The sequence below is a fragment of the Amphiura filiformis genome, chromosome 6, assembly GCF_039555335.1.
Source record: "Amphiura filiformis chromosome 6, Afil_fr2py, whole genome shotgun sequence".
In the NCBI taxonomy this organism is placed as follows: Eukaryota; Metazoa; Echinodermata; class Ophiuroidea; order Amphilepidida; family Amphiuridae; genus Amphiura; species Amphiura filiformis.
In genome coordinates this window covers 36,541,896-36,567,535 of record NC_092633.1, presented here as the reverse complement: position 1 = coordinate 36,567,535, position 25,640 = coordinate 36,541,896, and the positions used below count along the sequence as shown (strand labels likewise).

At 37.7% G+C, this 25,640-nt stretch overlaps 1 protein-coding gene across 1 annotated transcript in view; it reads right to left on the bottom strand.

Moving 5' to 3' along the window:
- Positions 1-246: 246 nt before the first annotated feature.
- The window catches only part of LOC140155361 (importin-5-like), a 67,936-nt gene continuing 42,542 nt past the window's right edge, over positions 247-25,640 (bottom strand). The window contains exons 6-25 of the mRNA XM_072178175.1: positions 25,507-25,611; positions 25,030-25,155; positions 24,160-24,280; positions 22,656-22,850; positions 21,686-21,810; positions 21,009-21,098; positions 20,329-20,502; positions 19,054-19,272; positions 17,816-18,032; positions 17,069-17,130; positions 14,108-14,264; positions 13,670-13,842; positions 13,016-13,127; positions 11,613-11,668; positions 11,268-11,390; positions 10,405-10,479; positions 9,477-9,621; positions 8,815-9,043; positions 7,700-7,841; positions 247-6,819 (exon numbers count right to left, since the gene is read on the bottom strand). Coding sequence (XP_072034276.1) covers positions 6,736-6,819; positions 7,700-7,841; positions 8,815-9,043; positions 9,477-9,621; positions 10,405-10,479; positions 11,268-11,390; positions 11,613-11,668; positions 13,016-13,127; positions 13,670-13,842; positions 14,108-14,264; positions 17,069-17,130; positions 17,816-18,032; positions 19,054-19,272; positions 20,329-20,502; positions 21,009-21,098; positions 21,686-21,810; positions 22,656-22,850; positions 24,160-24,280; positions 25,030-25,155; positions 25,507-25,611 — 2,730 coding nt within the window. The 3' untranslated portion in view covers positions 247-6,735. The remainder of the gene's footprint in view (positions 6,820-7,699; positions 7,842-8,814; positions 9,044-9,476; positions 9,622-10,404; positions 10,480-11,267; positions 11,391-11,612; positions 11,669-13,015; positions 13,128-13,669; positions 13,843-14,107; positions 14,265-17,068; positions 17,131-17,815; positions 18,033-19,053; positions 19,273-20,328; positions 20,503-21,008; positions 21,099-21,685; positions 21,811-22,655; positions 22,851-24,159; positions 24,281-25,029; positions 25,156-25,506; positions 25,612-25,640) is intronic.

Here is a 25,640-nt window from a genome sequence, read left to right as displayed (position 1 = left end):
GGACCGTCATGTCTTTATTTCTTGAACGATTTCAACAAAAGAGGTCTTAAATTTGAGCTAAAAGATGTCGCTATTGGCTGCTGGTCCAAATTATGACGTATCTGTCTTAGTAACTTGTTTAGAATATATGTCATATACAGGGGGTGAACATAACTAGTACCTTAATTCTTTTGCTTACTGTATTCCAAACATGTTATGCTATTCCAAAACAATTAACACACAAATAAAGGCAAATCAAGTCCAATGTAAACAATCCTCCTTTTTTGAACATTTATTAATTCAAATATACATGACTTCAGCTATCATACAATGTTTCTTATCCCAAAATAAGGTTTCCTTTTTTTACATGAAGCACTGCTACTATAATAACCCTTAATGGAATCTTACAATGGAGATGAGTAATAAGATATTGTTGACTGGAATCTGCGCAAGTGCCCATGCTTGTAGAAAAAATATTCAGACTAAACGGTACAGTGTTATTTTTCCAATATCCCATCATACACTATAATTTGGTTCACCTCAAGTTCGGTAGTGACGTATGTGCGTATTTCAATCGCCGGAGCGTCATCGTGAGCGTCAAGTTAAATGCGCTGAGTGTACATGCATGCCCACACAGGCGGTTTGTCGGCACGCTTGTGGCGCAACCGCGAAAAAGCATTGACGTCCCTACCAAACTTGAGTTGAACCAAATTATATCACATATACTTCATGCATCAGTTTCAACAGAACACATCAAATGCAAACATGATATTATTCCTTGTGGGATATAGGGAAAAGATTAGTAGCCATGATCACACCGGGCGCTTACCTCTACATGTATGTTAGTCTAACACGGAGGTAGTGCAAGGTCATCCTTTAACACCAATACTTATTCACACAGTCCCTTCCCACTGACCTTAACACTAATTCCATGCTCACGTAGTTAGATTTTCCATAGTCATCAAATTTATACCTCATGGCTGCAGAGTCCAGGTTCAATTCTGTAGTGGACCCCCCTGTCTCTTTCATATTGTTATCAATAATGGCATAATTTTGAAAATAGTGAAAGAAAATATCCTTACAGATTAGTTTGACCGTTTCTGAGTTTCATCTCAGTCTTTTCACCTACTTTAATTAAAGAGAACTCATAAATACTGTATTATCCTGTGTATAAGCCTTGGGTCTAAGAAATGATGAAGTAATGTTATTATTTGAACTTTCTTTATGCTCAATTTATGCTGGTTGATATGCTCCATAATACAATGTGTGCACGTGTGTTTTAAAACCATATATATAACTTCCAAGTTTCTAAATTTAAAGCATTTATAGGTTTGTATTTGGAACTTGCTACAAAAGTGCATAATTATTATTGTTATCATCATTATCATTACTTCATCATTTCATTGATTTATTTTGTATAAATCACATTGAGAAAATGTGCAATATAATAATTTCCAAACAGTGATTACCAACTTGATGTGACCACTTCCTGGCCCTGTGTATGTGCATTATCTTTAGCAAAGAACGTCATCAGATAACCCAGCTCATTTTTTAAATTCAAGTCAAACCCGCTTCATACACAAGAAAATACTGTATTTTGTGATAGTTTGATTATTTCCTAATTGTATTTACAGCAGTGTGTCTACTTATGTTAATGGTACCAATCTTGTCATGATTATGTATTATAAGGGTAGCAATTTTTGCAGTACAGAATTTTCACTTTTATTATTACATATCCATGTTGGGCATACACATTCATATTAATCCATTTTAGGCACCATTACTCCAGAAAAAAAAATTGAATTTTTGATGTACACATAATTAGCATCAGTAAGATGTGAAAATTGAATAGTACAAAAATTACTATCAGAACTATTGAAGAGTGCATACTACTAATATTAATAATATATTATAGAATGTACATGTACTGGTAAAAATGCAGCACAAGACGAGCGTGGAACCAAAATCTAACCATAATCTTAAAATAGTCATAAAGTCATGTGAATAAAATAGTATACACTTTGCTGCCTCAAAAATCCTGGTTATCAAAGGGTGGTCAATCTACAAGGCAGTTCTACCCCACTGTCTCTACAATCATATACCCAATATACATCTTTGAAATAGCCAAAATATGAGCACAAAAACAGGCCTGTTAAATTTTACAAATTTACAATACAAAAAATGTCAACCAGTAACGGAATTCATAGTTTATTCAACACAAATGGAATTCATATTATTGTTATGGCTAAAACTTGATATAGATTTAAAAACAAAATATTTTTAAGTCATCAAAAACAGTTCTATTTTTTTAAATCAAAATTACTATAAAGCAGCTTTAAGCAAAGGAAGAAATATGCAGCAAACCAATAATGTTAATACCAGAAGTGCCTTTCAGGCATCTGTTGAAACCTCGTGTATTGTCATCCACTTACAATGTGTGATGACATCAATTAATTTCAATTTGATGAGGAGAGTCGGGGAGGGGATCTCATCTAATTGGGAAGATCTAATCACACACTTCTGGAATTCTAGACTATTAACTTTTGCCATTTGAAATCTCCAACACTGCCAGAAGTGCAATAGCTGCCCTGTGAACATGTGGTAATTTACACACTGTATATCATACTCATCTACACATGGCAGCTATTGCACTTACCCACTTCTGGCACTGAGCAGTCAATTTCAAATACAGGTGCACATTTAACACAATGGTCAATCCCGGTGAAAATTTTGCAGGTTTTATGTCAAAATCCATCTTGGCAGCTTCTGGTTTTTAAAATTATGCAAAATATGAATGTACAAGTTGTACAACACAACTAAATTTTAGTTCATTTCTAAACCGTATGATTATAAAAGCAATTTCTTGATAAATTATTATTTCTGGTTCTGGTACTTTTAAACTAACACATTAGCCAAAATAAGTTCCCAGCATATTACTAGAGCATAAGGCAAACTGTTTTGTTTCTGAATTTTGTCTGAAATGACCAAAATTACCTTGTCACAAAAATGGAAAAAATATATAAATATGGTCAGAAAAAACAAAAACTAAGCAAAACTCAAGCACATAAATTTGCAGAAGCACTAATGGTCTTACTTGAGGTTACGTTCATAAAGTTTTCAGATCATCACATACAGTGGAGCTGCAACTTATTTACATAAAAGTAATACATGATTTCGTTGTTTGCAGCTCAAGATATTTGACAAATGCCAATAAATAACTGTCAATATAATTATAACATACATCTCATGCAATGCTCATGCAGATTATTGGAGTGGGCAACACCGTTTTTTTTTTACATGGAGCTCAAAATTCAGAAGTTATAAAAGAAATTGTTACACTTTTTGGATATCGTGTTGAATTCGGCAGACTGCCAAATCCGGCTTTTGGTAAATTCACATTAAGCATGCATTATTTTTGAATTAGAGAACAAGGGATCAATGCTTAACCTATAGAGGGCAGCATATCAATTTTTTAACAATTATCATCGTCGACCGTACTGCGATGGACTGCTAGCTAACCCTGTATGTCGCCTTTTTTGATTTGATTACTTATTATGCTGTTATCATCTGATCTCTGTTAAAAAATTGATATGCTGCCATTAATTAGGTAAAGCATTGATCCCTTGTCCATTTCTCAAATTCAAAAATAATGCATGCGTAATATGAATCGGATACTGCTGTCTGCAGTATTTTTACCAAATCCCTATACCCTCGTCCCTCCCTTATAGAGTAAACCACGCATTATTTTCATAGTATTGGTCCCATACCCTGGAGTCAAACTACAATTTCACAAATACTCTTGATTAATAGAAATAATACAAATTAATGATATTTAAATAAATATAAGTGAATAACTTAAGTATGATATATTCATTTTAGGGTACAGTATTAATTCAGTTAATCCCATGCAATCAAGTGTCATACAGGCAGGGGCAGATCAAGAGGGGGCTGGCTGATGGGGGCGTGTTCGGACCCTTCTTTTTAAGAGCTAAATCATGAGAATTCAGCCTGTTTTGGGATTATATCAGGGATTATACTCCTGACTTTTTGCCAATTTAGACACTAGGCCCCTTCATTTTAGAAAACCTGGATTTGCCCCTGATACAGAACTTGGTCTACAGCAGCTTTGTCTTGTATGCCATGTTGTACTATAGTCCGTCTTGTCTCAAGTTGAGGGTAACGCCATGTTGGATTTCGCAGTGGCATATTCAATCATGGCGTGATAACCTAATCCCACAAAGCGTATACACCCGCATAAAATGGTGATTTGTCCGTACACTGTAGACGCACCCGCATAAACGCACACATTCGTATCAACGAGTTCGAAATTTAACATGGTGTTGCTCTAAACTTAAGATGAGACACACTAAATATAGACTAATCACTTCAGCGACTGACACATTTCTGTGACACCTGTGTGATTATTATATCATCTTGTATACCTGTACTACACAATTGCAGTTTTAATCACAACCACCCGATTTTTGTGGAAAAGGCTACAATATATGGACAACTAAATGACATCAAGGACTTTTGCAAACATCTTGTGAGTTTAACACAGTCACTGTACATCCTCCGTATTTATCAATTGTATTATTAGTGCGTCACAGCACTTTCAATAGTATCATAAATTTCTGAAACCACAAATAGAGTACCAAAAATATCCAAAACAATTTTTGCCAATAAGGTGTTCCAACACTTAGCAAAATCCTTGATGTCATGCAATGCATTCAGTTTAACATCACATTACTTAACAATAGCGCATTAAAATGAAAGCTTTCTCTTGAAATAACTTAAAACTATTCTTACTAAGGCCAAAAAAAGTTTGCCCAAGCTTCCTTTGGTCAAAAACCCTACGTCCTATGCAAAAATGTTATTATTCGAAAAAAGGCAACACGGTCGCGGAATATAGTTTTTTATTGCATTTTTAGCCAACTTCATTTGGTAGCTTCATAGCTGATTTTTAACAACTTTTCCCGATGTATACTATAAAAAAATGCACTTTAAATGCAAATTTTAAATCCTATGCGTATGGGAAGCTGAGACAACTTTTTTGGCCTAACATAACTTACAGGATACGCATAGTGTAATTTCAAATCATTTAAAATGGTCATAAAATAATACATAAATATAGTGAGCAATGTTCAGGTACACAATGATAATTACTTATTATTGCAATTTATTGCATAATTTTCAATTTGGCAAAAAGCCTTCTTTTAATTGATACGGTATGTGAGGTAATCAAGCACGGCTGGTCTTCTGTTGCGCAATGTCAATCTCAGAAAAATACCAAATTACGCTCAGGATATCAATTTGTTTCAAGATGACAAAAGTTATCACTCTTTCAGTTTTTGCCAGCAAATTGTTTTTGCTTAGTGGAAAAAATGTAGTCAAAAATATGTTTTTTTCCACCTGCGGCAAACACCGGCAAACCCTGAAAAATATTTTGCTTGATCATATAACACATCTTTTAATCATCACATGAATGCAACATGGAGTACAGTTGGCTGAACTTTGTTCACATGATTCTATGGTATTGCCAGAAAAGCTACACTTTAATTAAATTTTTATTGTCAAGACTAATTGTGGATTGATACACAATAGCGTACATGCAGTTGGGTAGCACCACAGTATTGTGCAATTTGCATGCAACTTTGTGTGAATTTGGTACTTTATCATCGTGCAGTTTAACAAAACTGAATCATTTTTTGTTATTACCAGATGAATTAAGTAAGTATAGTTTGTTGAAACATTCACATGGGATTTCCATGACAATTACAAATGAACATCACATGAAAATACATGCAATCTTAAAATGGAAAATGCATAATATAATATCTTTGTGTATTTGTAACATTTGAAAGAGAAAAGCTGCTTTATGTCAATATATATCATATAAGCACTCCTCAGCAAGAAGACTTAAATAGGTATGCCGATTCCCTGCACCATGGCACCACAACCAGAGTTCAGATAACAACTGAGCAAGAAATGCAAATGAAGGTAACATTTTACTTGCAATGTTGTATCAAAAACTTCAATTTGACTGTAGCCTCAAATACTTATGCCCTCGTCAAGTATTTCCCCCACCCCCTATCATGGGAAATGTGGGGCACTGCTGGGAATTGTAATCTGGCATTAAATAGGGATAAATCGATTGCTGCGTGCAGTTTTTGTACTGTGTAATCTCCCGACCCTGCAGGCTGCAACCCAGGGCAATTGAATACCTACAGGGATCTCCAGGGGTTGGGGTCATGCCCCATCTCCCCACATTCATCAGGATGGGGGTGTGGGATGGGAAGTACTCAAATAGTGGATAACATGTTGGCTCATAATTTAACACATGCTCGTCTGCTAATTTAATTCATTGTACAACACACATGTTCATTGTATAACAGATATTCCCGCCCACTGGAATGCAGTGAATTGCAAATCGATACTGCATTATGTAATCGATTAGTGACTTGCACTACCCTGTACATGCATCTTTGGTCTGTGAGAGGTGGTATAGGTTAGTTGCCATGGTAACAGGGATCCAGCATCATAAATAGATAATAACCACAAACATAAGAAAAAGCATTTGGGGCAAGGATGAATTGCTCAGCTATGAAATTCATTTTTTTTCTACATCACAAATAAAATAAAATAAAATACGATAAAATGACCGTTTACAATCGTTGTTAATTGATTCTAAGTTATTTCCTGGAACAGGTCAATTCACCTTCACAGCAGTTTAAAAGGTCAGCGGTCACAGAAAGGTCATCCCGAGAGGGCGGTAGACAAAGCTTGTAGTTGTTCTTCCGTGAGCTGTGCTAGACAAGTATTCCAAATATCAGCATTGCCCTGGAGATAAAGAAAAAATACACAGAAATTAATCTTTATAATTAGGGGTTCATTCATATATTTTCATGACTAAACGGTTGTTTATGCCCGAGGGGCCGCATAAACAACCGTTTAGTCATGAAAATATATGAATGAACCCCGTTCATACAAGAACATTTTGTAATTCTTATTTCATCAAAATAATAACAAAAGTAACATTATTAAAAGTCATGATTTTCCTTCATTTTTCCTACCCGGCGATCGCACATCCGGGACACCGGGCATAAACGCTGTTTATGCCCGGCTCTCGACCAATCACGCGCGCCGTTACATAGTGTGTATGTATGAACTGATGATAACAGATAAGTCAAAACATCTGCTATGTACACTATCATTTTCTTACAGCTATGACACAAAGTGTACAAAGTCCACAATTACAAAAAAAACCTACTGAAGCTGTCCTGCTTTGTAAGTCCTGTGTTTTTCACCACAGTTTATACAGCCGTTTAGCTTATACACTGACATCTAAACATCCCTATGGAAGACAACCTTATTCTCCCACACAGGGGGTATATATTTCAAATGGAGTCACCCATTCAGGTAACCCCATTTAAATTCATACTCTTTGTGTAGAAGATTAAAGTCATGTCTTACATAGGGGGTGTATGGATTTCAAGTGGAAGACTCCAAAGTTGGTTACCTCATCAAATGTGTCACATTAGTAAAACAACAAAATTGAAGACCATGTCAAATATTGCAAGCAGGGTTGTTTGATTTAAATCATGCAGGTTTAAATCATTGATTTAAATCGTAATTTAAATCACTTGATTTTTAAAAAAATTCACAAATTCATCAAAATCATTTTGCCTTTTTAATTAAATCTGGAAGATTTGTACCATACCTGCACTTGTCTGGCAATATTAGCACATCTTCTGAAGACTTCTTGATCTTCTGAGAGTCCATCCTTGAAGTAGGTTTCTGCTAAGATGGCTAAAATTCGAGGCAGATTGCCATTGTTTTCCCCAAGTATATGTGGATTATTTCTACAGGGCAAGATTAAAAAAAGTTTTGTGATGAGCAATCTTGAACAAAGCCATGTTAATATTTAGTTATACTTCATCGTCAAAATTTCTCAATTTAATTACTCAGTGGAAATATTAAAACCATAAACGGTCGCCTAATGGCGCTATGGGCTCCCTTGACCCAACTGGAATTTTAGACAAATACTAAAAGTGCCCTCCCATAAAAATCCCATCAGCAAATAAGGGCAGGTACCCTTAATTCTTGTTGGGATTTTTTGAGGAGGAGCACTCTATTTGTACATGAAATTTACCCCAAGGCAAAAGTAGCCCACGTGCGCCATTAGGCGAACGTTTACGGTACGTTTATAAGAGGACATGGTGGACTAGAGTGGACAGGCTCAGACTCATAATCGGAAGGTTGAGGGTTTGAACCCATGCTACCGTAATATGTCCTTCAACACGGGTCTTCTATTAACCTCTCTCTACCCACTACCCAGTATAAATGGGTACTGGCATAGTAAAGTGCTGGGAAGGTAAAACAGATTTGCCAAAATTAGTTCATTCATGGGAGTCTGACCCAAACACCAAGGTTAAAAGAGATGAGCACTACTCCGGCAAGAAAAACAAACGCAGTGATTTATAGTACGCTATGCACAGGTACATTGCCTAGACGTTGATCCACATGCCTCAGCACACTTTACAGGTTGTCGCTGACCACTACGGCCCACATCATTCCATAAACCATTAAACAACAACACAGGGACTTGCTGCTAAGAAGCGCACACCCTATACATTCCACAATTAACCTTCGCAACCAGGATCAACTCCCCAAGTTTCGTACGGGTTACAATGAGACAATTAGCAGGAAGTCCCTTGTCCAGCGGAATTTCAAGCTAACTCAATGTTTACACGAAAGCGTACTAACTACCACCGGGGTTCGAACCCTTATATACCTTAATACTGTGACAAAAAAGAGAGGGTCTCATCTACTTACGATTCTATCAGGTCACACAGGAAATTATAAACATGGACTGCCTCTTCTCTATCTTCTGTTACCGGTAACCACGACAACCAGACAGGTAGGAGCTCATCTGTATTGATGTTGCCATGGTTATGCTTCATGACCTTGGTAACGGCTGCTATGGCGTTCTCTGTAGCATTGACGTTTTCTCTTGCTCTCGACTCAGGGTCCTGAATGACAGCAGTTAACAGTGGAATTGCCTCTGTGAAAAAAATAACATCAAATTTATAGTCCCCAAACAAACATGTAACTTTAGGCCAAAAAAAAAAAGTTTGTTTGCTTGTCCTCATTTGACCAACCGTCCCCAAATGTTGTGACCAGAAAACTTTTTTTATTCCATTTTCATAAAAATATCTTGAATTATTCCATCAACTGATTTGTTAGGAGTTGCCTCGTTATACCTTGTTTATTCTTTCCATATATCTAGGTTTCTTAGCCCGGTTTAAGCATTATGTTTGAGCCTGGTTCAATCAGGACCCAAGGTGTGTCTCCACACGGAGTGACCGGTTAAACAAACATTATTATGACAAGCCCTTGAAATAAGCTACTCTCATTGACCATGTAGTCATCAGCTATCACCTTCTGCATCAGTACCTTGATTTGTTACAGAGCTTAGTGATCATAACATGACTTACGTAAACAAGCTTGTGCAAATTGCGGCCCTCCAAATTGTCCCATGACACCAATACCATATGCAGCAGCCTGCCGAACATCTGGACTTCTGTCTGTAACATATTGCAGCAAAGGTGCTAGAAACCACTCCTGGTATTTGATGGCACTCTGAGATAATTGAAACAACATTATGCAAGTATTTTAGTTAAAGATTGCAAGAAAGGCATCATATTTTAGACTGGCAATTTTCAATATGTGGTGTGATCAAGCAAAATCAGTCGGAAATTCTTGTTTGCAGGTGTAGGGGAAAATGTGTCAGTACTTCTTATTTGTGACAACTAAACTATGAATAACTTTCTCACAATAGATCACTGAAACATGGGATTTTCAGTGAAATCAACAAACACATTCCTACTTTTAGAAATTTAATTAGATTTGATCTGTCGAAAAATCAGCAATTTTTGCAATCAATGATGAGTGCATGGTTTATACATGTACGTATTTGAATTTTGGTTTTGTCATAAAGCTGAATAGCTGTAAATACCAGTTTTCATGGCTATATCAATTGTTTAACTTTTAGAATATAAAATTATTGTAAATAAATATTGCACATTCACTTCTGTAATATACACTTCAAATGACTAATTCATGTTCTGAAATTTTAGAAGAACCAATGGAATGGTACCAACACTTTTAAACGTTGAACAAATTTTAATCTTTACCCAGAGCAGCAAGCGCACATAAATGATGGTAAAAAACAACAACAAAAAAACCAGTGCATCTGGCCGGATTCTAACCGGCGACCTTTGTAATACTAGCACGAGGCTCCAGCCAACTGAGCCACAAACTTTCAAACATTGTTTACTCAGAACAGCGATTTTGCCTATTCGTCCCTCTGCCGAATTCAAAACGATATGGGTAATAAAAAAAAGGTTTTTCTTTGTTACTTACAGGTCCACAGTATTCTAATAAATCATCAAATATACAGATTCCCCACTGTTTGTCTGTATAGGGTCTCTCAGGTGCCTGTAAACAAGGAAAATTTATATGTAAATAAACATTAGACAACAGTAGAAAATAAATACAGAAAACAAACACGCACAAGAGTAATATTTCTCAATTTGAAATATCAGGCAAACATAACTCAGAAAATATACCTTAATTTTGATTCTGTTCCAAAGAGTTTACGTTGAATTTTTTTTTGAAAGTTAGCTGTCAATTAAAAGCTAGCATTATCGGACAGATGCTGGAGGCGTTTATCTTTTTGGCATCTTAACTCATCAATGAACATTTAGCTCAATTAGCTACACCCCCTCAATGTTCACTTATTCTACACAAATTAAAATAAAGTCCTGAAAATAACACCTTGTTCTTTGAACCTGTGTACAGGGCTAGAAAAAATGTCAATTTCCCAGGAAGCAAGTTAAATGTCCCACAATTTATAGCATAAAGACACAATTTCCCTCCAAATACCAGAATTTTCCTCTAAACAACATTTCCTGGGAAGGAGCTTCCCAATTTCCCCACTTTTTTCGAGCCATGTCTGTGTACACACAAACTACCCCATTCACATGTTGTCATTTGTAGCATTGTCATGGAAACGACTGACTCATCTTTGTCATGCCATGTAATGCTGGTTTCATACTACCCTGCCGCTTGCCGCGTGGCGCACACGCATTGCAGACAAACGGACACAATAAAGGCTTGTCATTGGTTGAAACGCCCTGCCGCTTGCCGCAGCGGCAGGAAAGTATGACGGGCGCTTAAGAATAACCAGACAAAAATATGGTTTTTAGTAATTGTACTAGACTTACCAATAGCTTAACTAGCAGTGGTAGGAGCTGTTCAAACATTGGTAAGCCGACATCACCCTGGGTTCCTAGTATTGCATGGATCACATCCGATACCTTACTCAATATATATACATCATCATCATCCTAGAAACGGGGGAAAAATATCATGGTCAAAATCATCAGTTACGGTCATAAAAATCATTGAATGTTCATCAGGAAGCATTCTTAATCAACACAAGACTCTTCAAGAATTACAACTCATTAGTCATTAATTTAACCTGCACATATAAGAAGCAATACATACTACATCTCCATTTTAAGCTTGAGATTCAGGTAAGGTCAAAGATTAACTTAGTATGTCTTTACCTCATCTTGTAAATTTTCTTCCACCACATCATCGTAGTCTTCATCTTTTCTTTGCTCTGCAAATGATTAAAAGAATACATAAATAATACAATCCTCTGATCTGGCCAGTGCTTCCATACAGCCGATTCAAACAATTCCAGTTGAAATCCACACACCCCCTGTGGAAGACATGACCTTAGTCTCCCAATCAGGGAGTGTGCATTTAAAATGGGATTACCTGAATGGGTGAATCCATTTGAAATCTACACCCCATGTGTGGATGATTAAGGTCATGTCTAAGGATTCAATTGGAATACCCCATTGTTATTTCAGGAGAGTTCCCCTCATGATTAGGGGAGCTGTCAGGCATGTCTAGCAACTGGCTTTTTGGAGCACAAACCACCTAGTGGACAAGCTGCATAACTGTCCATTAGTTATTTGCAGGACATTGTGAACATCTTTAACATTTTGCCTTTGGAACCAAAGAATATCCTGAGGGGCGTAGCTAAGATCTCCCAATGAGTGCAAACAGTACTCATGGTACCAAATAATCCCTTGCTACATCACACAAGATTGTCATTGTTTAGAGTGTATGACTGCAGTTGTTTTGAGGGTGTTGAGAAATATCTAAACATTATGCTTTGGACCTCGGAATATCCCTCGAGCCATGCAAAGTCATTAACCTCATTCATAACAGTCACCTTTACTTTTTTAATTTGATCTGCATTACACATTTTTCTTCTTTTAAATTTGAAAACAAAATTATACAAATTTAACTTTCACTTTCCCTGTAAAAATTGAAAAGCTGATTATGGAAAATACAGCTAGCGACCAATCACACTAGCGTGCAATCATGCAATGTCCAACTCTGGCACCCGCGTAAACTGTTCGAACGCATATCACATCACAGTGCAGTCATTATTCTGTCGGTCCATGCCACGTCACTTCCGGTTGATGATGCGACTCACGGTCGAGTGAAAACAAGTCCCTGATTTGATTTTTATTGATGATTTCTGTCATTGGTGTTATGTAAATTTCGATCGCAAATAGTCAGTAGAATCAAACAACCGTTTCTAAGTCTTCAGAGTGGAAGAAACTTACTTGACTTACCGTTTATGTACTGACAAACTTAAAATTAAATTCCATGGTCGAGTGTCGTTTTTTTTCGGAAATTGAATGTCACTCCAACAACATCGCTATATTCATAACAAACCGTGCAGTTTTGCAGTTTGGGCCCGAGACTAGAGATAGCCCGGATGTTGGACCGACAGAATAAAGGGTACTTTTGTACTACATCATGAGATGCAGGCATTATACTTTTTAAATAACCTGCATTTCCGTCTGCGTTTTTCAAATTTAACATCTTCGATTGGATTAACTGCATCACATATATTCATGAGGTTAAGAATATATTTTCTACTGACCTTGTCTTTCCGATTGCCTCTTGAAATGTTGTTCCAACATCTCATGTATCGTCTTAGCTACTTCTTGCATTTGGTCATTGTTGAGACATTCTCCACCGAGGAACTCGATACACTGTATAACAAATACAAACACACCAACTTTATTCATGAGTCGCACCGGGGCAATATTTTTGCAGAAGGACTCATTTGTCCACACCTTAATTTTCAAGAAATATTTACTTTTCCCATGACTTGCCATGTTTTTCAATGGGTGAAAAGTCTCCCCAGTAGCTTGCTGCAAGTAACACACGCCAGTCCTTATCTTGGCAGCGCCCTCCAAATGAGGTAATTTTGTCATACCAAAAAGCTGTACATAATTGTTGAGGGAACACAGACGGACGGACACAAGACTCATGGTGGCATAAGGTGTTTTTCCTTCAGACGACCGAAAATGATTAGTATCTCTAAATAGCATTTTGGTAAGTGCATTTTAAGGGCCCATAAGAAACACAGTTTGCAGTTAGCAAAGTCACAACCCGACTATTGTAATCCCAGTTATATATAAAACAAAATATTTCTGAAAGTGGCTATGCAGGATACCCCCATAAATGTAGTTACCAAGTCAGACATGGGCAATACTGTTATGACCTTTGACCCTGGCCTACAGCGACTCACCTTTGCAAATGATTCCATGTGTTGCTGCAGAATGTCTACTTCAGGTTCTGTCTGTATGGCTTTGACAATTTCTGGATAGATGTAAGCCCACATCTGCGCCAGGTATTCCTCCCCTTTGATCTTGGCACATTCTAGAAGCAATGGTAACGACTCGGCAGCTGTATACCTGACAAGTGCATTTGACGTCAAGGAAAGGGCAAAACCATAAGAAATGGAAGAGAGCAATGTGTAGGCAGTGTCTACATGTAAACTGCATAGCATAGCAACAAAAATGTGAAGAATGTGATATTTGGTCAAAAATATGATTTTTTGGTCAAAAATGTGATTTTTGGTCAAAAATGTGAATTTTGGTCAAATTAGAAAAACAGAAACTGCATTTTTGCTTGGAAGGACAGTGTAGCTGCAGAGGTCTACTGCAGTCAAATATAAAAAGGATATCATCGTGGAAATAGAACTTGAGTAATGGCACCATGATCCTGACCACCTGCTCCGTGTAGTCCGCAAAAGATTCCTTCAGCTCCCTTGCGTAACACACCAACATTTGACACGCTGTACTTTTGTCTTCTAGTCCGGCTGTTTTGATGCCAAAACTTTGCTGTAAATTGAACATTAACAACATGTGTTTATACTGTATAAAACCTCTTAAGGGGTGGGGTAAGAATGTTTGAACAGTATTTATTGTGGGACATTAGAGCACATGAGACATATCAGTGCATTCTGAATACGAAGAATGTCCTTCTGATATCAAATAATTTTGATTTTTGAAATTCACAATAATACACATTTATGGCAAATCATTAAAATTGATATTTTTGATATTTAACAGTACTCGGTAAACTTTATAAATCTGATGATTTATACTTAAAATGTATGTAGGTGGGATGAAGAGCCGACGATCAATTGAAAATTTTGACCTTTCGTGTTGAAGATATGGATTTTTTTCCCCAAAGCACAAAAAAAAATTAGGTCTTTTTGGGAAAAAAATCCATATCTTCAATATGAAAGGTCAAAATTTCTCCCACCTGCATACACTTTAAGAATATATCATTAGATTTATAAAATTTACTTCGAGGACTGTTATATTTCAAAAATGTGAAAAATATCAATTTTTAATAATTTGTCATAAAATGTGTATTATATCGTGAATTTCAAAAAATAAAAATTATTTGATATCAGAAAGACATTCTTCGTATTCAAAATGCAATTCGATATGTTTGATGTGCTCTCATGTCCCACAAAAAAACACTGTCGAAACGCTCATTCCAGATCCCTTAATTGCGTAACTGTCTGGTAAGTAATCAACTTGTCTGTCCATTTTTGTGTAAGTGACTTCTTGGGACCGTTTATGTCCAGTTTGCCAGTGATCAAGTCAGACTGGTATAAGAGACTAGCAACATTAGGCTATTCCAGGTGAAATCTCAAACACCCTGTGGAAGACTTTATCTCCCACAAAGAGGGTGTAGATTTTACGAGAAACCTGAATGGGAACCTGAATGGGCAACTCTTGCTTTTGTCATGTGTAAGAAATGTAAATAGTTATGTACCATTATTTTTGTTACTTTTGTATTTTGCAAGTAATTAAAATGAATATTATAACCTCATTTGACATTCACAATCCTGGTGTGGGAGATTAAGATCATGTCTTCCACATCGGGGGTGTATGGATTTCAACTGGAATAACACATTTTGCTACTGAACAACAAACCTCACCACTTCTTAATTCAAATTTGAGTGTTTTAGACATGGTCTAGACAAATCTTCACCAAACATGTAGCATTATTCTATAAAATAATTGGCTGTGTGGACTAACACTGGTCAAAATGGAGTAAAAGTCAGGATTGGCGTTGGTAGATGAATAAGAAAATCTATTTCTGGATGCACTATAGTCCATGCCTTCCTTGTGGCAGTCAAATAAACTCTAATTTTGTGAGTTTCTCGCAAGAATCTGTTGTGCTAATTGAATTCCTTGCATCAATTTCTTTTTGAAATTATATACTGTAAAACACTTTAATTTCGCGGGTACTTTATTTCGCGAATTGGCGATGATCGACATTTTCGCGAGTATTTAATTTCGCGAATTTTCAATTTCGATATAAGCTTACACCTACAAAGTATGCCCAATTTTGAACTCCACAGAATTCTGCACTAACTTTCATATTTCTATCCGTTTACATCGCTCTAAACACTGGATAAATTTCCCTTTTCTTGGCCTATAATGTACAATGAATATCTAGTAATTCAGATTAAACCTTGATTTTTTATATATTTTGTCATTTTGACTGTCTATTTTGATGATAGTTTTGCGATATTTTACCACTTCCGAGTTTGACCATCGGCCATATTTGATTACCTTATTCCCAATGCCCCTTGCCTATTACCCACAATGCTGTAACAAATTAGCCTAAGTTCCTCTCCTCTTCCTAAAGATTGAAGACCATGCATAGCTTTTAACTGACACATGGATTTAACCTATTATTTCAGGATGTTGGTGCATTACTGGAGTTCAGAAATAAACAAATTAACCCCATGAGAACTACCTGCCGATTGGCCAAAAAGAAGCTTTCATTATCGATTGGACCAATCAGCAACATTGTTAGAAAAAAAAATTGGGGTGAATTATTTGCAAAGCTCCATTCTGATTGGTGATTAAAATGAAGCTATCACGTAATTGACCAATCAGAGGCAATGTTAGATTGGCAGGTAGTGCTCAGGGGTGTTAAAGATGGCCGATTTGATAAGAAAAAAAATACCAGAAAATATATCAAAAAAGAACGTGAAAATAAGTCCAGAAGGACTGAAAAATTAACAAAATGGATGTGCACTAATAAAATTAAAATATTACTTTACCTCCATGCATCATGAAAAATTAATTTTATGCTGTATTCTGAGCGATGTAAATGGATATAAATATGATGGTTTGTGTAGACAGAATAAGCTTAAAATACATAAAGCTTGTTTTAAGCTTTCAGTGTGTGTTTTCAAGGATCAATTTCGCGAGTATTTAATTTCGCGAATTTGTAGACCTCGCGAAATTCGCAAAATTAAATACCTCGCAAAATTAACTTGTTTTACAGTACTTTAATATCCCTATCATCATTAATGCATTGAGAGATACAATAACAAACAATATCTAAATTACTGCCTACGGACTATATACTCTGATAAGCTCGTAATCGGCGGGACTCATAACATTGTGAATTGATATAGAATAGCGTACAGACAGCTTGGCGCACCACATACGCAAACTGTGTTTGAATTGCTTGACTAATGTGCACTTATGTTAATTTACGCAGGCATAAGTTGGGACTTTATTGATGTGCGCAATAACAAAAACCCGAATAATTCTCGCCTATTACGAGCTGATCATAGTATAGGAAGGAGCAACCATATCCTACACACCTGTTCACCAAGATTTACAAACTGCCAGCCTTCATCTTCATCCATGTTCTTTGCATCCTCAGCTAAGAAAAACAAACAAAAATGACGGTGATAGAACATCAATTTCAACATCGATATACAGGAAAGAAAATCAAAACTTGTAATTGGCAAACAGTTCGAAACATACAGTAAGTATTTCACTTCAGCAAGTATTTTGATACATTTGATCTGTTTATTTTCAAAATGGAGTTTGTGTTAACTGTGCGATAAGCCCACAATTTCCTATTCTCTGCTGCGACTTCCGGTTCTCATTTTGCTCAAATAATCAGCTTTGTATGGGGTTGAGTTCGAGGCATGGTTTGTTCTTTCATCTCATCGGTACATTTAACTCAAGGAAAAACAACTGTCAGACTCTACAGACTGTGTAGCCCTGAAAATAGATTTTAGATCTCTTAACACTTTTAAGCTTAATCCCCTTCAGCCCTCCTGACTATTCTTATCATATCTCTGATTGGCTCAATACATGACATAGTCCTCTCCCAATCAAAATGGTTCTTAGGGGCCTATAATTCGGCCAGCAGTGCCTATGTGGTTAATGCTCGTCACTAGTATGAACTGAAAGAGCCCTAAAATCTTATTTGCATCTACCCCATCAGTCCTGATGGCTCATTGGTAGAGGTACAAGTTTCAAAAATTCCATTACGTATTTTTTTCCTTGTTATTTTGTTTTTACATAAATTTATGTTCCAGATTCGGCTGTGCACTCACCATCTATAAGAGCCACCTCAGGTTTGAGTGATGCTGTCTTCAACAGAGGTCCCATTACAACCGGGAGATATTGCTGGAATTCTTTGCCGAGAAGTTTACACATTCTAGCCCAGGCAGATATCATGTAAGAGATCTGTGGGTCATCATCATCCATATCGCTGGAATCTGTCTGTGTCTTCAGGAGGAGCTGCATCACATCATTGGCATCTTGCATGAACTGAGAAGGAAATAAAATAACATGGTTATTCATTCACCCATGCATTGGGCTATTCCATTTAAAATCCACAGATTTAGCTAAAGCCTTCCACAGAGGGGGTATGCGTTTTAAATAGAATAGACAATTGGGCAACTTCCATTTCAAATACTCACTCCAGTTGTAAAGCAACCAAGTAGGTTAATCCATAATACAGGGGGAGAATGGGTTTCAAAATGATTAACCCTGACCAATTACATTTGAAAAACACACTCCCTCTGTGGAAGATGTTTCCAAAATCTTCCCCAGGGGTAGTGTGGATTTCAACTGAAATAGCTCAATTTACTTTCCTTTTGATCAATCTACAGCTTTCCTAGGGCATATCACGGTCAATTAATTGGTCTACTCTATAAATGCACACCTAACTTCATTTTGAATCAGGGTCTTCCCTATAGCTATCACCCCTGGCATGCTCCGATCACATCCCCTGCCAAATATAGAAAGATTTTGGGACCTATATCATTAACACAAATCTCCAATTTGCACATTTGAAATATGTTTTGCCACTCCTTCATTCTGACTGTCTCCCTTTAACTTAATTACCCGACCTGTCAACCCCCAAAGTCAGAAAGAGGGACAATGAGGCCAAAACCTTGTACATGTACACAAACCAGGTACCGACAAATTCAAACACTTGAGGTGTGTAATACTTTCAAAATTCAGGGAAGGTTTTATTTTAAATTTATCACAATAGACTAAAGAGAATGCTATAGCAAAAGTTAAAAGTGAAATTTACATCATTTTCTACTGTTCTTACATTTAAATTTGCCATCACTGAAATGTTCAGAAAGCTGGACTGTCCCTCTTTTTCACTTTGGAAACCCCCAAATGAGGGACAGTCCCTCAAAATGAGGGACAGTTGGCAGGTCTGGATTACACTAGTTCTGAGAGATGGGCACTGCAGTGTGTAAATGCAGGCATGAACCTTACCAACTAGTGGACCCTAGTTCACATCCAGTTTATCCCTAGCATCTCTATCACTCACCTTTTCTGTTCCCACAGCCAGGCCAATCAGACTGATGCATTCTATCGTCTTGCCGCGCAGTAACCTGTACTCTTTGCTGGTAGCATTCTGTACTATGTATTTGAGATTGGGCATAAAATGTTCGTAGTATTGACAGAATTTGTCTTCTATGGTGTCGGCCACAGCCGCTAGAGTTGTCACCATCTGCTCAAGCACCAATTTGGTACCATTTTGTACAAGCTACAAAAGAGATGATAAAATAAACATACAACATGACAAAATTAGTTCACGGTTCCCCAACATCCTTATTGTCAAGTGTCTATACAGAAATGCACAAAAGCCAATGTTCAATTAACGTACATCATTTAATGATTCAAAATCTGGGAGAAAAAATAGGGACTAGGAAATCAATGCAGCTTGGTGGAGAGGTCACATACAGTATTAAAACCAACACCCTATGTATTCAAGGTATTGATTTTCATTTTGGCTAGAATTTGAAATGAAAGACAGCTTCAAAACCAACAACCGGGGAATCAAAACGCTTGTTTCTCTGGAGGTATGCTTATCTGATGTACACACTGACAAAGATCAACAGCTTAGAGCCATAACCAGTTATGTTCACTCTATAAAAGATAGTTACATTTGGTACATCATTTTAGACATGGTCACTGTGTAAAAGGTGTACAAATGTAATTGAAATTTTCATTTAATTTTCATTCCATAAAAAATAAAATATTTCAATTCAAAACGTCAATTTTGGACACAGCCAGTCCTCGATACAGTATATATAAATAAAGACAGCAGCACACGATGGCATTCCAAGGACAAAATGTGGGTGGGGCAAAAATACTGATCAAACCAATCAAAAGATATTATCGGAAATACCAACCAATCACGAGTGACTTACATTCACTTCCGCATCATGTAATGTACGCAAGCATTCATCATTTGTGAGCACGGTGGCAAAGCGGAACGGACTCAGACTCATAATCGGAAGGTTGCGGGTTCAAGCCCCAGCAACACTATCGTGTTGTGCCCTTGAGTAAAGCACTTTATCTTGATTCTCTAACCAGGTGTATAAATGCTGGAAAGGTAACAGACTCGCTGTGGAGGTGGTGTGTGTGTTCCCCCCATAGCAGCATTTCATGGTGGAGTCTGGCCTAATCGCTAATGAAAGAGAGATGGGCACTCCGTCCTGCAAAACATGCAGGTTCGAATCCCTTATTCATCATGTTGTGTTCATTCTTACTGAAGTCTATACCCAATATCATATAGAAACAAGACTATCTCTCTTACCTCCTGCATTTTAATTCCGATGATGACTTTCAGTTTGCCTAATATCTGGTCTAGGTATGGCAGGAGTAAGGACTTGGGGCAGTCTTCACTGAAATTCACTAATGCAGCTCCTGCATGTGCCTGCACTCTTGGATGTTCATTGTCATCTAGTACTTGGATTAAGCCTGGAACAATCTGCAAAAGAAACGAAAAACATGGTTAGAAACCTGAAAAGTCACACACCTCTATACTTCAGTGCAGGGCAGATTTGTCAAAAATGCCTGAAATATTGCAATAACCTTGGAACATCAAATTTTGTGAGCATGAACGCCAAACTTCTCCTATTGGAGAGCACTCAATCAAAGAAAACCATCAAATTGATTGGGACAATGTCCGCATGTGGGACAGAGAGAACGACTGGTACTGATGAGGAGTGAAAAAAACCATTCAAATACGTCGCACCAACAGTGGCCTTATCAGGGACCAGGGAAGCCAGATTCTACCAGTCTCATACAACAAGCAGAAGTGTGACAGAATTTCTGGCATGTGATCAAAGACTAACTTAGCCTCACTTTAAGGCATTTACAAAGAGCCCCAAAAGGAACACAGTATGATTTGAATGCTGGTGGATACCGGCCGCAACTTTCTTCTTGTTATCCTTGAAGAATATGAAATTAATAGAATGCAGGGTGAATAATTACCTTTGCATGAAATTTCTTCTCTAGTGTGGGTGCAAAGTCTGTAGCCATTTGTCCCAATGCATTGCATGAAGCGTATCTCACCCGTGGATGCTGCGGGACAAAGGAGAGAAAACAAACAAATCATTTAAAAGGTATTTTAACCCTAGTCCCAATATTCTTTGGTTCGTCTCAAGTTCGGTCGTAATGTAGGCGCGTATTTCACTGTTCGCAGAATAGAATCATGTGAGTCAAGTTAATTGCGAAGAGCGTACGCCGTACACGCAGGTGTACAAGGGCGGTTCACTACCGAGCTTAAAGTGAACCAAAGTATACATAATACCACAGGCCACGCTGGGCATCTCCCCTTCAGTGGGACAGGCATCGCACAGGGCACCTGGAATTTAAAAAAAAAAACACCTCGGAGCCATAGGTTTAATCAGCCCCGTGTGGTAAAATAGTGACCAGTTAGGTAATCAAGGATTTTCGCAAAATTTTCTTGCACAAATTCAAATCGATTCACTCGCACTGCCAGATTTCTAAGCCTGAATACACTGATTTAAGATTATACCTTTTATCTGTAGTTCTTACAACAAAGTTAGTTGCATTTACTAATTATTATAAGAATGGAAAACCAAGTTTACAACTTGTGTACTTGGATAACTTTCAAAGATAACCCCGCGACCACGAGGGCGCCTTACCGGATCACTAAGGAATGGCAAGACTGTGTCTACAACCTGTCCTAAGACGGCCTCCATCTGATTATGGCATCCTTCTCCTACAGCCGAGATGGCCATTAGAGCTGCATGTCTATACCTCCAGTCAGCTGGAACAACAAGCAAACATAAATTTAATTATCAAGTGAAGTACAACATGCAAATGTACTTTTGGTTGGATTCTTAATTAGAGTTGCTAAAATGGTACACAAGTCTGTGTACAGGGTTGTGACCTGCCTAAATTTTAGTGCTAAGTAATTTGCTTACAAGGAAACACCAGTCTGGGACATTTGTTGTGACCATTTGCATTGAAATCAGAGCATTTTTAATTTTTGGCCCCTGTGTGGCCAAAACAACTGACCAACCCCCAAGTTTTGACCTTTTTGCTTATAACTCAAGAACTGTATGTTGCCAGTAGGTCAACTATACTTTTTCTGAATCCTTGCAATGAGAGGAATGATTTGGTATGCATGTTAACCAGATTTGAGCAACTTTGAAATTTGACCACTGTGTTGACCTTTAACCTTGAATATGGCCTGAGTACAAGGAATTATTTTTGGTTAACATCTTGAATGTGTTAGAGGACCATAAAAGTAAGCTAAAAAAATTAGTTTGGTAGAGTACTTCCTGTATATACCGGACTATAGTGGTGTGTACTGCCGTCTGGCGTAGTCACTTTTATGAGGGTGTATTCATACGCCCAAGACCATCATGGACGACTTTGGTTACAAGATCTATTCCAGAGGGGCCTACATACCTTAAAAACAATTCCACCTATATGTCCCCCTTACGGGTCTAATATCATTATGCCCATGGTATGATTAATTGTCACATCTGTGCATAAAAGTTCAGTGTGAATGTGAAATGTCAATGTTTTCATGTTCTTGGTTACCTGTAAATTCTGTGTGTCCATATGAGTAGGGATGTGGGTGGGGATGTGTGTGTGTGTACTTACGATTTTGTAACATAGGTGGTATTCCTGATATAACATATGGGAGCATGGTTTTGCCTCCGATACCGCATGCAAACCTATCCAGAGCACTCTCTCCTGCTACTGCGTTGCTATCAGAGTCATCATCTTCAATCTCATCCGATTTGGCCCAGTCAGGGTCATCCTCTAGTTCTACCATCATGCCCAAAAGCTGAGGAACTATGTAAATATATAATAAATAAAGGATTCAAAGCACTGTAATTTTGCTGCCATGGAGAATCATCACAATCAGACCGCATTAACTAGGCCATTTGCAGCTGAACCCTGGTGCAAACCTATCCACAATTAGATTGTAACATCCACCAATAATCTATGCAGCTCCCCAATTTCCAATGGGTGAAGGAAGTTTTTGATAACCAAACATCTAATCACTGATATTTGAAAGGAGGAGGAAACCGGAGATCTCGGAAAAAACATGCAAGAGCGAGCATGGATCGGGATAAACCAAGTGCACATACAGTCCTTGGGCACGGCCGGGGCTTGAACCCGGGACCTCAATGGTACAAGACGAGGGAACAACAGCTGCGCCAACTTGTTCTCCCCATGTAAGAATTGTAGGTTATATGAATGTCAAAGATAATCAAAAAACCCTTTCTGCCATGTTCAAAGAAAGCATAGAAAGAGAGAAACAAACCTGAACCCAAATGTAACATACATAAACAGAAAGAATACAATATCACATTATCCCCTTTATATAGCTAAAACCAGAGATTAACCCTAACACTGGACCCTGCTTTTTGGGATCGGAAGTCAAAGAAGATCCGAAAAAGTCAAGGAGAAGAAGAATTTTAGACTTGGCACCCCCGTGATTCGAACCACAGAACCGCCCGCATGCCAACCACACGATCACGGACCGGTAACTACACGGGTTATTGCTGCCCGCCAGCAATTCCGTGCGCGATATAACACTTAGGGTGATTGCGCCATCACAGACCCTGGGATTCATACATGCGCAGAATTTTTCATCGAAGATTTTTGGGTGTTAGGGTTAATCATAGGCTCTAATCTGGAAAAATACATCTTAGTTAACCCTAACACTGGACCCTGCTTTTTGGGATCGGAAGTCAACGAAGATCCGAAAAAGTCAAGGAGAAGAAGAATTTTTGACTTGGCACCCCCGGGATTCGAACCTTTGACCCACCGCATGCCAACCACACGATCACGGACCGGTAGCTACATCGGTTATTGCTGCCCGCCAGCAATTCCGTCGCATATAACACTTAGGGTGATTGCGTCATCGCAGACCCTGGGATTCATGCATGCGCAGAATTTTTCATCGTAAGATTTTTGGGTGTTAGGATTCAAGAACAGGAGGATGTCTTGATTGCATTTGCCGAGTTATAGTTCTGGTTTTTCCATGACCCGATCTTACTATCATTTGATTTGGGATTTTGATGAAAAATGCCACATGTCGTCAGTCTCCATGCATGACAATTCAAGATGGCAGATACCCATAACCTTTTCTTACCTATCATTGGAATATATCTGTTGAATTTTCTCAGCATAGCAGGTGCTGTTTCTGCCAAAGTGACAACCATCTCTACTCCCAGCTGACGCCAGCTGTCCGTTAAATTTTTGTTTTCCATGATCTGGAAGGGATGGGACAAAAAGAGTTGTATATATCTTACAACTTGTACAAATTATATGTAGGCTTACAGATTTCCGATAGGATTATTTCATGAAGCTAAAACTAGTTTTATAAGTAACCATAATGACCCATCTGCAATCTTCATTTAACCCAGTGTGCAAGTATAAATTTGGAATCTTATGCAAGAAATTCCTGCAATGAACCTCACTGATCTGATCACTGAACTAATCTTTCATGACAGACTTTTAAATATTTTTGAATCAATTTTTCTTTAAATACTTTTACCAGTCAAAGAGGGTCTTTGACAATCTCAGCTCTTCTTTATCCTTCCATTTTCTTAACCATTTGATAACATAGGTTGTAGTATTTGGTTGGAGCCAAGGAATTTACGGCTCTGCACATAGTCTGTTATTATACCAGGGTCAGAATTTTGTTTCCCAGTGCGAGAATCAGTCTTGATTCTTGCAGAATAATTTTGCAGTAATTGTTTGATTCTTGCAAATAAACTTCTGTGTAAACTACAAAAGTTTCCGAGAATCAACTTTGATATACGCAAATCTGTTTCCAAGAATCGATTCTCGCCGAAATTCTGACCCTGTATACAGGTCTGAGACCAGCCCTCCCCACAGGCTTTTATGACAAAAATATCATTGACCCCAATACTGGTAAAATTTGGGATTTCTACAGCAATATAGATATTCACTAGCTGCTAACAAGCGGTTAAATATTTCTAGTTGTGACTTTACTTACTTGTAAGGATAATGTGAGAATCTGCTCCATGAGTGGTCTCAAAACTCTTGGAACTGTTTCTTCTAATTCAATGAAAACTTTCAGTAAGGAATCATCTTCTTGAGCCTTCACACTTTCCACTGCAGCCTACAAAAGTTAAAACGATATTAAAATGATTGAATTGGTTTAAACTTAAACAAATTAAGGCTGACATTAAAATTGTTAACTTGATTGTTGGGAGTGGCCTTCTTTTCCTTGTTCTTTGTCTTCAAATCTGTTTCTCACTTCTCTTTCCATACAGGCCAACATGCTTATATAGGCTTTTTGGCCTGGCTTGAGCATTTTGTTTGAGCCTGGTCCCATCAGGACCCAAGCGTGTCTCCACACCGTTTAAACAAACTTGGATAATCATAGGTAAAAACTAGCACATATTTTGTAGATGTGCATTGTGCAACTTCAATAATTGAACAGTCATAATTTTTTAACAGCTATACTAACCTGTAAAACTGCTGGTAGCAATTCAGCAAAGTGTTTCTGTAGACTTGTCTCTCGACTTTGTGCTAAGAGGAATGCTACTGTTGCTCTGGCTGCTATGATTCGCACCTGAGAAAGAAAGGGAAATGTGAAGCTCA